The 17,345-nt window shown below is 43.5% G+C and overlaps 1 protein-coding gene across 4 annotated transcripts in view; it reads right to left on the reverse strand.

Moving 5' to 3' along the window:
* Window positions 1–17,345, reverse strand: part of SFMBT2 (Scm like with four mbt domains 2) — a 202,682-nt gene that overhangs the window by 169,963 nt on the left and 15,374 nt on the right. For all 4 annotated transcript variants that reach the window (XM_060006013.1, XM_060006010.1, XM_060006012.1 and 1 more), the window contains exon 2: window positions 12,778–12,929. In XM_060006013.1, the coding sequence (XP_059861996.1) occupies window positions 12,778–12,877 (100 nt within the window). In that variant the 5' untranslated portion in view covers window positions 12,878–12,929. The remainder of the gene's footprint in view (window positions 1–12,777; window positions 12,930–17,345) is intronic.

Consider the following 17,345-nt stretch of genomic DNA (forward strand, 5'->3'; position numbering starts at 1 on the left):
ATGTAGAAGTGGTATAACCCGGCAGGTGGGCCGGGGGAATTAGTGCCTGGGGGTAGAAGAAAGACTTCTTGGAGGCTATCACTATTTTTTTCTCCTAAATGTTATAAATTATAAGTGGGAAAAGTTATTTTCTTGTAATACTCTATCTAGTCTCAGGAACTGATAGAAGAGGATAGCTTTTGTAACATCAGAAGACGCTAAGTCAAAAGGCAGTTACCTTAAACGTCTTCTAAAGCCAAGTTGCTAAGAACTTCCACCTCCAACTTTAATAAGGTGGTTTATCATGAAATGTCCGAGAACAGAAAAAGCCACCTGAAGAGAAAAGCTTTCCCCTGGAGCTCTTCCAAGATGCAGAGTCACCCTGGGGTTTAGGCCCTCCCATCAGAATCATGTTCCCTGGAAAAAGTCAGCAGGTCTTGCAGCCACCAGTTACCAAGGGCTGTGAGGTGGGTTTCCAGCTACTAAAGGCAGGGAGGCAAACCCAAAGGGAAAGCAGTCAGGCTCCAGAAAATGCCTCAGGGGGTCACCCAACAGTTCTGCCCACAATCGTTTTCACCCAAGCCGCACTGGGCATCAGTGATCAAGTCTGTTTTCTGACCCACTAGCCGGAGGCACGGACGCAGCACGGTTTCCTTGCCAGGGTGGCCTGGTACGGAATCTCTGGGGTAGCTGACTTGTTGCAGTGAAAGTCTGTGCTTCCCTTACACCCTCCCGTCCAGCGGCAGCTCAAACCACGCCTCCTGCAGGCCCTGCACCTCCAGCCCTGACAGGCACCTCCGTTTCCACCCAGAGACCACAGGCTGTCACAGCAGTGACGAGAACTGGGGGTGTCAGCCCTCCTCTAACTGCTTTACATGCAGCACCTTATTTAATCCTTCCAGGAACCCTGACAGACGGGCACCTCAAGGGACTTACCAGGTCCAGCTACGAAGCAGGGGTCCAACGCAGGTGGCCTGGGGTGGAAGCCAGAACTTCTCCGAGGCACCTTCCCAGGTCAGACAGCCCCGCTCCATCACCCCCTTCTCCACCTGGAGGATCCGAGGCGGACCCCGGGGCCAGCTTATCTGTCTCTGTGGTGGTGAGCGTTAATGTGTTCAGGGCAGAGTCGGGCAGCAGGAGGACCCAGGAGGTGGGGGGTGGGCGGGAGGCAGCTGCCACCCCTGGGGAGGAGGACAGAAGGGGCAGGGCTCCCGGGGCTTGTTTGCAAAGAAGGAGGAGAGAGCCAGCAGAGGATGTGGCTGTGATACTCGGCCTTGAGCCGACCGAGGCACTAGGTCCCGGAAGAGCGGTTTCTGGAGAATTCCAGCTGCTGAAAACAGATCGGGCTCCTCCAAATCAGAGACACTCGGGTGGAGACTGAGCCTTTAGGAGCTGCCTGCGGCACTGTGATGAACCTCATCAGGACCGCAAGAGACCTGATGATTCCACTACTTGGAGGCAGTGGTGAGGTGAAGACCAAGGCTCAAACCTCCCAACTGCAACTTTGAGACCCTTCATCAGAGCTCCTGATCCTTCATAAAACTCTCATCTAGGCTGTTAACAAAAATTTTGTTTCCACCCAATTTTAATTCATTACAAGCTACGTTTCCAGTCTCTTCTCCCAATAAAAGACGCTGCAGCAGCTTTGGTGCTCACTCCAGCATTCACTCCCGTCAATCAAGAAAGGAGAAGGTGGATCCTCCCTGGCAGTCTGGTGGTTAAGACCCCCCACTTCCAATGCACGGGGCTCGGGTTCCACCCCTAGTCAGGGAACTAAGATCCCACATGCCAATAAATAAATAAACAAATAAATAAATAAAAGCCATAAAAAAAGAAAGAAAGGAAAAGGTTCCACTGGGACCCACCCCCTCCCCACATGTGAGTCAGTGAGATCAGTGCTCAGGAAAACTCTGCTGCTCTCTGCCATCAAAACAAACACTTTCAAAAGCAACCAAGAGTCAGGCCTAGAATGGGATTTTAAAGATTAAAACCTTTATGCCTTTAAAGATTTATGCCTTTAACTCTATATATGCTGTTTTAACAATAAAACAAACACAAAATGGAGGGTTTTCGGAACCTGTAACATATTAACACTTCCTCCGCCACCTATGCCCTCCCTGAGCAGCTGATTCTCTAAAGACATTTCAAAGAGCAAGAGACAGACACGCCATGTTTATGAGTGGAGGTCTCATAAACCCAGAGCAAATATTTACAGCTGATCCATAAACTTCTTAAACCCATAAACACTTTATCAAGGAAACTCTGACGGCCTCTTTTCTCCGCATCGGAAATGGTCAGAGGCATCTCCCCACGATGTCATGCAAGCAGACTGTGAAAAGCTACTAAGGAAGTGTCACAGCTCAGAAGAAGGCGGGAGTGTTCTTTAGTGGCGATCCAATTCTAGAACACAGAGAGCTGTGTATGTGACTGGAATCGTTCATGTTAACTAGAAAAAGAATACTCCAAGTGGGAGTGCAAACGACTTTACAGTGAAAAATGGAATCAACACAGGACTCATTACCTTTTTTTAAGTCATCAGATCTTGGGTTGTAGAATGTAACAAGCTGAAATAAGACTAATCTTGCATAGGAGAATATTAAACCTGTCATCCGCACCCAGTCAAGGAATAGAGAATCAGCAGGTTCACGATGAATGAAATCTTACAGGGCACCTTCTCGTGCGCTAGATATTATTTTTTAAGTGGATAGAGAAAGGAGGAAGACATTCAATCTTTGTCATTTTAACTGCTGATAGTCGGTTGGTAGGATCACAAGGTTTAGAAAATGTTTGCACTGTGAGTACATTAAACAGACACAAGGTACTGATAAAACTCAGAAAGGACTAGCCAACATCAATCCTAGGTCTGAGTTCACAGCTGCAAGATTACACCTGGGGGGGCGGGGGCGGGGACGGGACAGGGCCGGAGGACAGACACCGGAACACAAGGTCCTTGAGGGTGTCCTGGCCACCCAAACCCCAGAGGGCCAGAGAGACTTTCCAGAAAAAACTAAACACCCCACCGCCTAGCTAGGGGAGGCAACAAGTATTCAAAAGACACTTTAAAAAGGGGAAGAGGAGAAATATTATTAAGTCACATTGAAAAAGTCCCCAGCTGGAAGAGTAAGAGATCCAGATTCTCCTACGAAGAATGTTGACTCCTTTCCTTCCCAAACAGAAGAGCCCATGGGACTCTGGTTAAATACTCCTAGTCCCAAAAAAAAAAAAAAAAAAATCAAGCCCACGTTTCCAGGGTAATTCTTTTACTCGGTGGCTTGCCCCGTCTAAATGTGCAGTGCCACTTTATCTGCAGACTTCATCAGCAAATTACATTTAGCTGGCCTGGAAAAAGAATGTCAAGGAATCTACTGATCACTATGCCAGCACACTATTTTGCTTGCTTTTATCACCAGCAAGCAAATTGCAATTGGAGAAACCGAGCACTCCAGGAATCCAATCCCGGTCCCCTTCCTTCTCTGTGCCCTGTAACGGGGTCGCCCAGGCTGTCTACCGGCGAGGCCTCGGCGCCCCCGAGGAGGAGGAGGAATTTTACATGCTGCCGATTTCACTGACAGGACGCGAGTGTCAGTCACGGACCCCAACACTCTTTGAGCCTCCCTTAGGCAAAGAGGCAAAAGTGAAAAATAAAAAAGCTGTTCATACGAGTCATTTGTTTTAAGCTGAAGTTTCTAGTGCAGCAAAGTGGACCATCATTCAAGGAATCGCAGCAGCTGGGGGTGAGGGGGCGGACCTCAGCAGCACCAGATGCGCACACCCCCAGGGCAACCACATTAGACTCCATCCTATGGCCCCAAAACTTTGGCAGAGAAGAGCCCGAGTATAGCTGCTTCTCAGGCAGATGCAGTTGTGTGTCACATGACACATGGGGACCGGAGAGGGACGGGGGACAAGTGGAGGAGAGGACAAGAAGGGATCTGAGGTGCGCCTGGTCCCATAAAGTGTGGGGTGGTAGGGGCAGGGGAAGTGTGCTCACAGGAACACGTATGTATGAGGGTAACTTCTCCCTGCACCGAAAGGCAGGGACAGCCCAGCGTTTCAGAGCCTCGGGATGCCTGAGATGAAATCCTGGCTGGAACACAAGAGCCAAGTGACTTGTCATCCGATGTTTCCTCAACTATAAAATGGGGCTAATAAAAGCAGCTGTCTCACTGGGCTGCAGAAGGATGAAGGGACCCAGCACGTGGGAAGTACTTAAGAGAGTGCCTGTCACACAGTTGGAACTCAGGACCACACACCTCTCCTCGCGCACCTGCCAGCCAACTTAGAAGCAGCTGCAGGCTGTCTGTGCCTTCTCTGGTTCATGCAACACACGAATCTCATCTGGAAACTTCTGGGGAAAAGAACCTTGGCACCAAGATGCCATCCAGCCCTAGGCACGTCACAGCGGGTCCCAGAACCAAACAGCCCCACAACCGATTCCAGAACGGAAACTATTTTACTGATGAACCGGTTAAAAGGAAACTCCTAGGGAAAATAAACCACTTGAAGACTCATACTTGAGTCTGTTAACATCTCAATGTTCCAAACTAGATTCGAGTTTCTACAAGTCGGCCTCTGCTCGCCACGAAGGTTTAGATCCTACCTTAAATCTGTTTCCTCTCTAGGAAATCCATCTTTGTGGCACCTTCTAAATGCCTCCTCACTACACAAGGACATAGGGAAATTCCAAGGCGAAAGGACAGGTTAGGCATATAGGGGAAAAAAAAAAGTGAGTCAGGACCAAGATCTGAAAAATGTTAGGATCATTTAGAGGTAATTTAGAGCTACTATTTCTACTAAAGATCTTAACACCTTGACGCAGGCTGCCCCACACAAGAGCAAGAACTAACCACGTGTGTCGGATAAGTTTTCCCCACTGCACACATCCCCCCACTGAAGATGTGCCAGACCTGACGCTCATGCTTTCCCCCGTCATGGAATCGCCCCAAAAGAAAGTCAGTACAAATAATATTCCCGACACCATGTTACCATTAATGGCTTCAGGATCTACTCATGCTTGAGTTATACCGCAGCTGCAAGAAAATGAAAACTCAACACACGGTTGGCTTTGAAACAGCTTTGAAAACACACTGCTGAAAACAACGCGGTAACAGGCATCAGATGTGTCCCCGACAAAAATACATTAAAAGCTCAGTGACTCCAAGTGTGGGAAGATAACCTCACTTAGCAAACGTAATAAAGACTTTTTTAAAGTATAGTTGTACTTAAATAAAAGTAGAATAATTAGGATGAACCTTCAGCTATGAGGCTATGCTGTCTCTGAAAGAGAATTTCCACATTTCCATTGGGAGACACAGGCTCAGCTCTCCTTTTAGGAGAAGTTTTCTCACTCCTACTTTATGTACAGAAAAACACAAGTGGGGAGAACTAAGCCATTTTTGAAACAGGTACTAACATCTTTCAACATAGTTAGGCAATTATTTCAGGGTTTTCCAGATTTTTTTTGCAGATAAAAAGATAATTCCAGGTACAGGTATTATTTGAGAAACATAATCTAAGAAACTCAATGATATCAAGCAATCTGTAATCCTGTCATTGCCTGGTCTCATCAAAATGCAAAGACACATCTCATAACTTTTGGATGGGGGTCAAATCGCCCAGTGAGTTAATGCTTTCTGTTTACATGAATTCACCACAGCAAACGTTTACGATTCAGAGTGCTGAGTTGTCCTTGTATAATTTGCTGTTATGAAAATAATGCAATCCTTTCTTTTTTAAAAATTATCTTTTTAAAATAAACTATCATGTAAGTAGTTAGTAGTTACATTTATAAATTCTTTGGTTAAACATGAAATTCAATCAAAGATTGCTTTTTGCTTTGTTTGGGATTTCTTACAAGGAGAAATATTTTAGTGCAAGTTCACGTGACCTAAATACTTTTACATCATGCACTTTTCTGAAAGATTCCTTCCAGGTTTTCAAAAGGTCTTAGGGGGAGTTCGCTGGCAGTCCGGTGGTTAGGACTTAGCGTTTTTACTTCCGTGGTCTGGGTTCAATCCCTGGTGGGGGAACTAAGACCACACAAGCCTCAACGTGCAGCCAAAAAAAAAAAAAGAAAGGGTCTTGGGAAGGGGCATCCGATGCTTGGGCAGATCCTCTTGCCCTCTCTTTCCAGGCACATGGGGGAAAATTCTATTTTCCCCACCTCCCTTGCAGTGGCAGGAACACGCCAACTGGAGGTGGAGTCAAGATTGCTATTAGGAGGACGCAGAATTCGCGTCTCCTCACAACTAGGGCATCTACCAGGCACCAGTGGGGGACCACGGACACCTAAGGGGACGGGAAGAGCCCTCAGTGACCAGGTAGGATGTGGGGCCTCGGGCGAGTGAAGGGGGAGGAGAAGTGGAGGCGGGACGGGACTGTCGCCCCCGAAGAGCGGCTTAGGGAGGGGAAGGGATCCCATGCCCGAAGCGGGGAACTGGGGAACCCTTGGGAGGGCAGAGGATCAAAAGGGAGTGTGGCCAGGTTTCCCCGGCCCACTTGGGCCCCCAGGAACCTGCTGAGATGCCGGGCCTCTGCCCACTGAGGCCCCCTCCAGCCACGTGGGTCCGGAGGGAGTGGGAGGGAGGGAAGGGGGAGCAAAAGTAAAGGCTGGAAACCCGGACCGGCACCCCTGAGGGGCGGCTGGGGGAGGAGAGGAGCTCCTACACCCAGCGGGACCCACCCACGGTTAGGGGTCCAGCGGCGACAGGGGAGACCCTGGGGAAGACAGTGGAGGAGGGCCGTGAAGGAACGGAAGGGAACGGGGCCAGTGCTTTCCGTGTCCACTTAGGCACCGGGGAGCCTATTGGGCTCCCAGGCCTAATCCTCTGCCCTCGGAGCCTCCCTCCTGCCGCACCCCTACACCCCCACCCAGAGCCCCACCTCTACACCCTGAGACCCCCTCCAGTGCGCTGGGCCTAAACGCCAACCACACACCCTCGCCCAGGGCCCTACCTCCAAACTCAGGCAACCCACACTCCAGAGCCTCTCCTTTCCACATGCTGCCTCTCCCCTTCCGCACAGGTCCTAAGCGGAGGCCGGGCCCCAAGTCGCCCCGCTTAGGCCCCACCCCCAGGGCCTTTTCCAGCTCTGAGGGTCCTGAGCCAAGGCCCCGCCCCATGCTCCAACGCCACCCCCACACGCATAGGTCCAGCCCCACCCTAAACCCCGCCCCTGCCTAAGTTCCACCCCTGCCTAAACTCCGCCCCCATAGCCAAGGCTTTTTTTCTTTTCTTTTCTTCTTTCCTCTTTTATTTATTTATTTATTTATTTTTACATCTTTATTGGAGTATAATTGCTTTACAATGGTGTGTTAGTTTCTGCTTTATAACAAAGTGAATCAGTTATACATATACATATGTTCCCACATCTCTTCCCTCTTGCATCTCCCTCCCTCCCACCCTCCCTATCCCACCCCTCTAGGTGGTCACAAACCACCGAGCTGATCTCCCTGTGCTATGCGGCTGCTTCCCACTAGCTATCTATTTTACGTTTGGTAGTGTATATATGTCCATGCTACTCTCTCGCTTTGTCACAGCTTACCCTTCCCCCTCCCCATATCCTCAAGTCCATTCTCTAGTAGGTCTGTGTCTTTATTCCTGTCTTACCCCTAGGTTCTTCATGACATTTTTTTTTTCTTAAATTCCATATACATGTATTAGCATACGGTATTTGTCTTTCTCTTTCTGACTTACTTCACTCTGTATGACAGACTCTAGGTCCATCCACCTCATTACAAATAGCTCAATTTCGTTTCTTTTTATGGCTGAGTAATATTCCATTGTATATATGTGCCACATCTTCTCTATCCATTCATCCGATGATGGACACTTAGGTTGTTTCCATCTCCAGGCTATTGTAAATAGAGCTGCAATGAACATTCTGGTACCTGACTCTTTTTGAATTATGGTTTTCTCAGGGTATATGCCCAGTAGTGGGATTGCTGGGTCATATGGTAGTTCTATTTGTAGTTTTTTAAGGAACCTCCATACTGTTTTCCATAGTGGCTGTATCATTTTACATTCCCACCAACAGTGCAAGAGTGTTCCCTTTTTTCCACACCCTCTCCAGCATTTATTGTTTGTAGACTTTTTGATGATGGCCATTCTGACTGGTGTGAGATTATATCTCATTGTAGTTTTGATTTGCATTTCTCTAATGATTAATGATGTTGAGCATTCTTTCATGTGTTTGTTGGCAGTCTGTATATCTTCTTTGGAGAAATGTCTATTTAGGTCTTCTGCCCATTTTTGGATTGGGTTGCTTTTTTGTTATTGAGCTGCATAAGCTGCTTATAAATTTTGGAGATTAATCCTTTGTCAGTTGCTTCATTTGCAAATATTTTCTCCCATTCTGAGGGTTGTCTTTTTGTCTTGTTTATGGTTTCCTTTGCTGTGCAAAAGCTTTTAAGTTTCTTTAGGTCCCATTTGTTTATTTTTGTTTTTATTTCTGTTTCTCTAGGAGGTAGGTCAAAAAGGATCTTGGGGTGATTTATGTCATAGAGTGTTCTGCCTATGTTTTCCTCTAAGAGTTTGATAGTTTCTGGCCTTACATTTAGGTCTTTAATCCATTTTTGAGCTTATTTTTGTGTATGGTGTTAGGGAGAGATCTAATCTCATACTTTTACATGCACCTGTCCAGTTTTCCCAGCACCACTTATGGAAGAGGCTGTCCTTTCTCCAATTTGAAAGAAAAAGGAGAAGTAACAACTGACACTGCAGAAATACAAAGGATCATGGGACATTACTACAAGCAACTATATGCCAATAAAATGGACAACCTGGAAGAAATGGACAAATTCTTAGAAAAGAACAAGCTCCTGAGACTGAACCAGGAAGAAATAGAAAACATAAACAGACCAATCACAAGCACTGAAATTGAAACTGATTAAAAATGTTCCAACAAACAAAAGCCCAGGACCAGATGGCTTCACAGGCGAATTCTATCGAACATTTAGGGAAGAGCTAACACCTATCCTTCTCAAACTCTTCCAAAATATAGCAGAGGGAGGAACACTCCCAAACTCATTCTACGAGGCCACCATCACCCTGATACAAAAACCAGACAGAGATGTCACAAAAAAAGAAAACTACAAGCCAATATCACTGATGAACATAGATGCAAAAATCCTCAACAAAATACTAGCAAACAGAACCCAACAGCACATTAAAAGGATCAAACACCATGATCAAGTGGGGTTCATCCCAGGAATGCAAGGATTCTTCAATATACGCAAATCAATCAATGTGATACACCATATTAACAAACTGAAGCATAAAAACCATATAAACATCTCAATGGATGCAGAAAAAGCTTTCGACAAAATTCAACACCATTTAATGATAAAAACTCTCCAGAAAGTAGGCATAGAGGGAACTTACCTCAACATAATAAAGGCCATATATGACAAACCCACAGCCCACGTCATTCTCAATGGTGAAAAACTGAAACCATTTCCACTAAGATCAGGAACAAGACAAGGTTGCCCACTCTCACCACTATTATTCAACATAGTTTTGGAATTTTTAGCCACAGCAATCAGAGAAGAAAAGGAAATAAAAGGAATCCAAATTGGAAAAGGAGAAGTAAAACTGTCACTGTTTGCAGGTGACATGGTACTGTACATAGAGAATCCCAAAGCTGCTACCAGAAAACTAGTAGAACTAATCAATGAATTTGGTAAAGTAGCAGGATACAAAATTAATGCACAGAAATCTCTTGCATTCCTATACACTAATGATGAAAAATCTGGAAGAGAAATTAAGGAAACACTCCCATTTACCACTGCAACAGAAACAATAAAATACCTAGGAATAAACCTACCTAAGGAGAAAAAAGACCTGTATGCAGAAAACTATAAGACACTGATGAAAGAAATTAAAGATGATACAAATAGATGGAGATATATACCATGTTCTTGGATTGGAAGAATCAACATTGTGAAAATGACTATACTACCCAAAGCAATCTACAGATTCAATGCAATCCCTATTAAACTACCAATGGCATTTTTCACAGAACTAGAACAAAAAAATTCACAATCTGTATGGAAACAAAAAAGACCCTGAATAGCCAAAGCAATCTTGAGAAAGAAAAGCGGAGCTGGAGGAATCAGGCTTCCAGACTTCAGACTATGCTACAAAGCTACAGTAATCAAGACAGTATGGTACTGGCACAAAAACAGAAAGACAGATCAATGGAACAGGATAGAAAGCCCAGAGATAAACCCATGCACATATGGTCACCTTATCTTTGATAAAGGGGGCAAGAGTATACAATGGAGAAAAGACAGTCTCTTCACTAAGTGGTGCTGGGAAAACTGGACAACTAAATGTAAAAGAATGAAATTAGAGCACTTCCTAACACCATACACAAAAATAAACTCAAAATGGATTACAGACCTAAATGTAAAGCTAGACACTATAAAACTCTTAGAGGAAGACATAGGCAGAACACTCTATGACATAAATCACAGCAAGATCCTTTTTGACCCACCTCCTAGAGAAATGGAAATAAAAACAAACAAATGGGACCTAAAGAAACTTAAAAGCTTTTGCACAGCAAAGGAAACCATAAACAAGACAAAAAGACAACCCTCAGAATGGGAGAAAATATTTGCAAATAAAGCAACTGATAAAGGATTAATCTCCAAAATATATTGAGCTCATGAAGCTCAATATCAAAAAAACAAACAACCCATCCAAAAATGGGCAGAAGACCTAAACAGACGTTGCTCTAAAGAAGATATACAGATTGCCAACAAACACATGAAAAGATACTCAACATGACTAATCATTAGAGAAATACAAATCAGAACTACAGTGAAGTATCACCTCACACTGGTCAGAATGGCCAACATCAAAAAAACTACAAACAATAAATGCTGGAGAGGGTGTGGAGAAGAGGGAACCCTCTTGCACTGTTGGTGGGAATGTAAATTGATACAGCCACTATGGAGAACAGTATGGAGGTTCCTTAAAAAACTACAAATAGAACTACCATATGACCCAGCAATCCCACTACTGGGCATATACCCTGAGAAAACCGTAATTCAAAAAGAGTCATGTACCACAATGTTCACTGCAGCACTATTTACAATAGCCAGAACATGAAAGCAACCTAAGTGCCCATCGACAGATGAATGGATAAAGAAGATGCGGCACATATATTCAATGCAATATTACTCAGCCATAAAAAGAAACAAAATTGAGTTATTTGTAGTGAGGTGGATGGACCTAGAGTCTGTCGTACAGAGTGAAATAAGTCAGAAAGAGAAAAACAAATACCATATGCTAACACATATATATGGAATCTAAAAAAAAAAAAATGGTCCTGATGAACCTAGGGGCAGGACAGGAATAAAGACACAGATGTAGAGAATGTACTTGAGGACATGGGGAGGGAGAAGGGTAAGCTGGGACGAAGTGAGAGAGTAACATTGACATATATACACTACCACATGTAAAATAGATAGCTAGTGGGAAGCAGCGGCACAGGACAGGGAGATCAGCTCGGTGCTTTGTGACCACCTAGGGGGTGGGATAAGGAGAGTGGGAGGGAGACGCAAGAGAGAGGGGATATGGGGATATACGTATGCATATAGCTGATTTACTTTGTTATACAGCAGAAAATAACACAACACTGTAAAACAATTATATTCCAATAAAGATGTTAAAAAAAAAAAAAAGAAACACGCAACTGATTCTGGTCAAGAGGTTCTGAGCAAAAGCCTCTTCTGTGCTAGACCATTTAATTGCTGATTCAAGACCCTGCAGCCCTGCTCATCCCCTACAGGGACAAACCTTGAAGCACCATGTTGAGATGGCAGCCCTATAAGAGGGTGTGGAATGACTCGTGGGACAGAGCATCCACTGACTGTGCTCCAACAGTGTGAACCGTTTATAAACATTTACTGCATTAAGCCATGGAGTTTTTTTCTTTTTATTGGAGTATAGTTGATTTACAATGTTGTGTTAGTTTCTGCTGTACAGCAAAGTGACTCCGTTATACATATATATATTCTTTTTCAGATTCTTTTCCATTATGGTTTATTACAGGATACTGAATATAGTTCTCTGTGCTATAGAGTAGGTCCTTGTTGTTTATCTGTTTTATATATAGTAGTGTGTATCTGTTAATCCCAAACTCCTAATTTATCCCTCCCCCTCTTTCCCCTTTGGTAACCACAAGTTTGTTTTCTGTGTCTTTGAGTGTTTCTATTTTGTAAATAAGTTCATTTGTACTATTTTTAATGCTACATACAAGTGATATCATATGATATTTGTTTTTCTCTGACTTACTTTACTTAGTATGATAATCTTCAGGTCCACCCATGTTGCTGCAAATGGCATTATTTCATTCTTTTTTATGGCTGAGTAATATTCCACTGTATATTTGTAACACATTTCCTTTACCCATTCATCTGTCAATGGACATTTAGGTTGCTTCCACATCTTGGCTATTGTAAGTAGTGCTGCTGTGAACATTAGGGTGCATGTATCTTTTCGAATTATAGTTTTGTCCGGATATATAGCCAGGAGTGGGATTGCAGGATCATAAAGCCATTGAGTTTTTGAAGTGATGGGTCACCTCACTATAATGTAGCCCACTGTGCCCAGTATTTCTAACCAAATTTTGCATAACTTTCGAGCTGCTATATGCTTATAAACGTGCCCACAAATCCCAGGAACAGGCAGTATGTGAGGTCTAGAACGCTGCCCCAATATTTTCTAAACATTTTCAGGAAGATATTGGTCAAGACGTCAAAAGGCCAAATGCATTTAGAAAACAAAATCGCACCTGAATCAAGATCTCCGTTGCGGTCAGCTGAGCTCTGATGTTTTTCCAAGGGTGAAGACGAAGGGTCCCGCATGCTAGAAGCTGACACACTGTTCTCCATTCTTAACAACTATGGATCGTCCTCTCTTAATTCATCCTGAAGGAAGAGTTACCTAAGGGCAACCAGCAACAACAGAAATCAGGGCACTGTAATTGTATTCACTCGTTTTTCAACTCTCCAAAAATAACGGTGTCCCATCAGAGCTGCTACCACCTCATGACAACAGGCAAAATGCAATGTCATGTAACAGAAAATACCAGGACTGAAGACTAAAGAGTACATATCTACACACGGTCAACAACAAGGTCACGGCACAGAAGCATCCACTTTCTACAGGTCATCATCACCCCTAAGATGGACACTTTTTCATCAATAAATAGAATCGATGTGCCAACCTCCAATCTGCCTTGGCAGCGTTGGCAAGACACTCCACCACCCTGCTTCTCCCTCCTCTCTCGTTGGATGCTGTGAAGCAGGAACACGCCCCCACCCCAGCATCCCCACACACAGGTAAGGTGTCCGCGGTCTCACAGGTGATTCGTTACCGAAACCAGTTAAAGAATCAATGCTTGCAAATAACGTGCTTTTTGACCAACTGGACTTTTCCTGTAGTAACATGGCTATTTCACACTTACATTCTGATAGAGTGGGTGAGAAAACAGGTAAAATTATAGCCGGTTCTCACCGAACCCTATGATCTAGTTTGTGTACATCACAGCCCATGAAATACCCAGACACAGTCATTACTAAGGGTCAGGCACTCAGGACTGGTTTGCCAAAATAAGGACCTGATTCCTGCATTTCACTCTGCAGGTGGGAGTAGGCACTGCAGGGTTTCATTCCAGGAAGGGAAATGATCAGGTTTGTTTCAGAAAAATCATTTGGGCAGCTGCATGCCAGACAGATGGACAGACAAGGGGAGGCTGAATGGAAACAGACTAAAAACAGAAACGTGCCAACTGGTAGGGCATCCCATGGTTAAGACAAAAACTGAGAAATTACTACATAGTAGTTTGTAGCTCTTAATCCCCTACCCCATCCCCTCTCCCCACTGGAAACCACTGGTTTGTTCTCTACATCTGTTAATCTCCTTCTGTTTTGTTATATCACTTTGTCTATTATATTTTTTTAGATTCCATATATAAGTGATAACATACAGTATTTGTCTTTCTCTGTCTGACATACTTCACCAAGCATAATACCCTCCAGGCCCACCCATGTTGTTGCAAATAGCAAAATATCATTCCTTTTCATGGCTGAGTAATATTCCATTATATATCTATTTTAAAGCCATATGTGGCTAGCAGCTTCCATAGTGAACAGCTAGACCACTGCCTAAGCAGGCAGGAGTTTATTGTATTTGAGTTTGGAACATGTCCTAAATCATCACCAATTCTTGGCTCTCTTGAAGGTTGTAGTACAGCGAGCTAGTTAAAAGAGAAAATAGGAATTTTAAAACCTAAGGAACTTCAAAAGGAGACTGAGCAGTTTCTCCATAATATTCCACAAATCTTTCATCACAATCTTCCTAATGTAGTAGGCTTTCAGTGAATGTGCTGGTTTTCATCAATTTCAAAAGAGAAATAGTCTTAGCAGCTAAGTTATGTTATACTATTATTGCTTTTTTCATTCATTTACAAATTCAAGAAAATCATGTCACCTCAAAATGTAACCAGGCAGAAAGTTTTTCTTCAAGGAAAAATCTATAAACCTAACTATTAGTAAATCAGTCAAGCCCTTATTAAAGGAGGAAAAAAGTTTACTTTTTTCAAGTTTTTAAGATTCCTATTGATTCAACTCTATCCATCTGCCTCTAACTAGATACTATAAAAAGGTAATCGGTGACTATAAAATGAGATCAATTTAAATGCACCAGACCCATCATTTTAAATAGAAGTCAAAAGCAACGACATAAATACCAAAACCCCACATTATTCTGTAAGGGCAAGTGGCAAGGCTCTGTCTACCCCCAGGTTGCAAAAACGTATTTATTTTGGCAAATGACATGTCACCGTTCGCTTTCTTGGCAATGTTTACTTTTTGCCTTCCCATAAAAGGTATACAACTTTGTACTCTCTTTAGAAGCCTTGCAAAATAAAATTACAAAGGAACAAAGTAAAATCACTTGTAATTCTAACACCCAGGGATAATCTCTTTTATTTTTAGTGTATCTCCTCCTGATAGCTTCTCTGTGGGTTTCTTTTTTTTTTTTACTTCATATGGAATTTAGAATTTTAATTCATTTTCCATTTAAACATCACATAGAAAGCATTTTCTCCACATCATTAAAATTCTTTGAAAACCTGACTTGAAATGATTGTATGACTTTTATTATAATATGAACAGGTTGTTTATTTACCATTCCCCTACTGCTGGCCATTAAGTTGTTTTTTTTATTTTTCACCATTACGAACACTGTACTATGCGTTCTCACATACCTCACATCCTTCCCACATTTTAACTTTGTTGGTATCTTTTATGGATTTTTAAGAGCTCTACGTATCTTATCCCACAAAACTCTTGCAGATATTTTCCCCAAGTCTCCCTTTAGTGGGTCCTTCTGATATACGTACGGAACGTGAGCTGTTTTTTTTAACTTAGTCCAATCCATAATTCACGTTATTTCTTCTAAAAACTGTATTCCTAAAATGTCCTCCCCCATTGTAAGAGACCAGAAGTTTAACTTCCCTAGGGTTTCAAGTTTTACATTTTTAACCTATGTCCCCATATGTTTATGCTCAAATACTTTGTGCGGTGCAGTTCTGAGCTGACCACCTCCCGCAGTTAATAATCCATTCCTACCCCATTGGGTTTTTAATACCCTGTCTTTACCATCCATGAAATTCTTACATGTACAAGACTGTGTTTCTATGCACCAAACTTTCCTTTGATTTTGAGAAAAGTCAGCAAAATAGGAACTATGACTGTTTATACATTCCCCCATCCTTAGTTCAGCGATCACTGAACTTGGGGCCATTTAAGGTAGGTTTATAAAGGGGTGACAAAGGTTTTGCACGTCCTGGGAACCCAGGCTTGATCATCACACGGCATTCTACTGTGCACAGAATGTACCAGAACCTGCACACAGGTAGAAATGACCGTGCACCAGAGGCTGTTAAGCATCTCCCACCCCAAATTTCCATTTCCTCCTTTGTGTGCAGGGAGGACTAACTAGTTAACCAAAATAAACACTGCCGGGCCATCCTCGAAGTTGCATGTGGTCGCACCACTCTGTTCTGGCCAGTGGGAAGTTTGCGGAGCGAATGAGTTCAACCAGAAGGTCACACGCTTTGGAGGAGGGGTGGGCCTTTACCAGTCACCCCCAGAGCCACCTGAGATCACGCAGAGGAAGGCCCCACTGATGGCAGAGCTTGGTGCTGCCATCAGCTGCAGACGATTACTTCAAGAGAAATAAGCTTCTATCCTGTTTACACGGCTCTATCTGACGGTCCCTGATACACAGCCAATCCCAAATCTCAACAAACACACCCGAGAAGGACCACGCCCCTTTGTAATAAGCTTATCATTAGGATGCTTGGATTGTACTCTAGAACTCAGAGTGTTCTCTAAGTTTTTCATCAATAATGCCAAAGGCCGCCTCTGGTTTATTCTGCACCACCACCCCCGAAAAAGTCGCAGTTCACATTAAATTCTGACCAAGGTGCTTAAACCTCGAGGAGAACGAGGTCTGTAGGAAATGAAAAAGGATCCCCACGCAGCGGGGACTGACCCCCATGAGCCTAACTTCTAAAGAAGTCGGAGGTCAGCATTGCCTTTAATGTCATCGACTATTCAGTGGTTCTCAAAATTTAAGGAAGAGCAGAATCTCCTGGGGGGCGCGTATCAAAACTCAGACTGCTGGGCCCCCTGCCCAGAGCTTCTGCTTCAGTAGATCTGGGATAATGCCTAGTCATCTGGTACCTCTAATCAGGTGATGCTGATTGCTGCTGGTCCAAGGACCACATCCTAAGAACCACTGCTTTATTAAAGGAAGATTTTTGCCTGGGTTGTTTAGAGAGAGAAAAATAGTTCCTCATCAAAATGTATCTATCCTAAGTACAGTAGAGAACATAATATTTCTGCAAAGTCATTTAAATGTGGGGAGAGGAAGGTTGGGTTTTGTAGAAATGGTTTTGCATTAAATAACGTGCATTAGTTTTGCATTATAAATCATTTTCCTTATAGAATACCTGTTCTCTGAATTCCATTGTTTTGCAAAGTCAAGATTTGCTTTACCATCTGCCTGAAGTCAGGTGAGCTTGTTGTCCGTAAAAGTTCGACAAGAGTTACAGTACCAAGAACTTATTGTGTTGATTGTTCATGGCAAAGCCATTCTCTTCGTGCAGCAATGTATCTGGACAAATTCTTTTTCCCCAGCCTGTTTTCTCAAGAGTCGAGAGGAGATTGGATCACATCACCTCTAGGAACTCTTTGTGTTAGGTCCCTCATTCCTAGCAGATCTTTTCCCCAGCTTTATTGAGATATAATAGACTAGCAGACGGTTTTTTGTATCAGTTATGTCTGCATA

The sequence above is a fragment of the Delphinus delphis genome, chromosome 2, assembly GCF_949987515.2.
Source record: "Delphinus delphis chromosome 2, mDelDel1.2, whole genome shotgun sequence".
Lineage (NCBI taxonomy): Eukaryota > Metazoa > Chordata > Mammalia > Artiodactyla > Delphinidae > Delphinus > Delphinus delphis.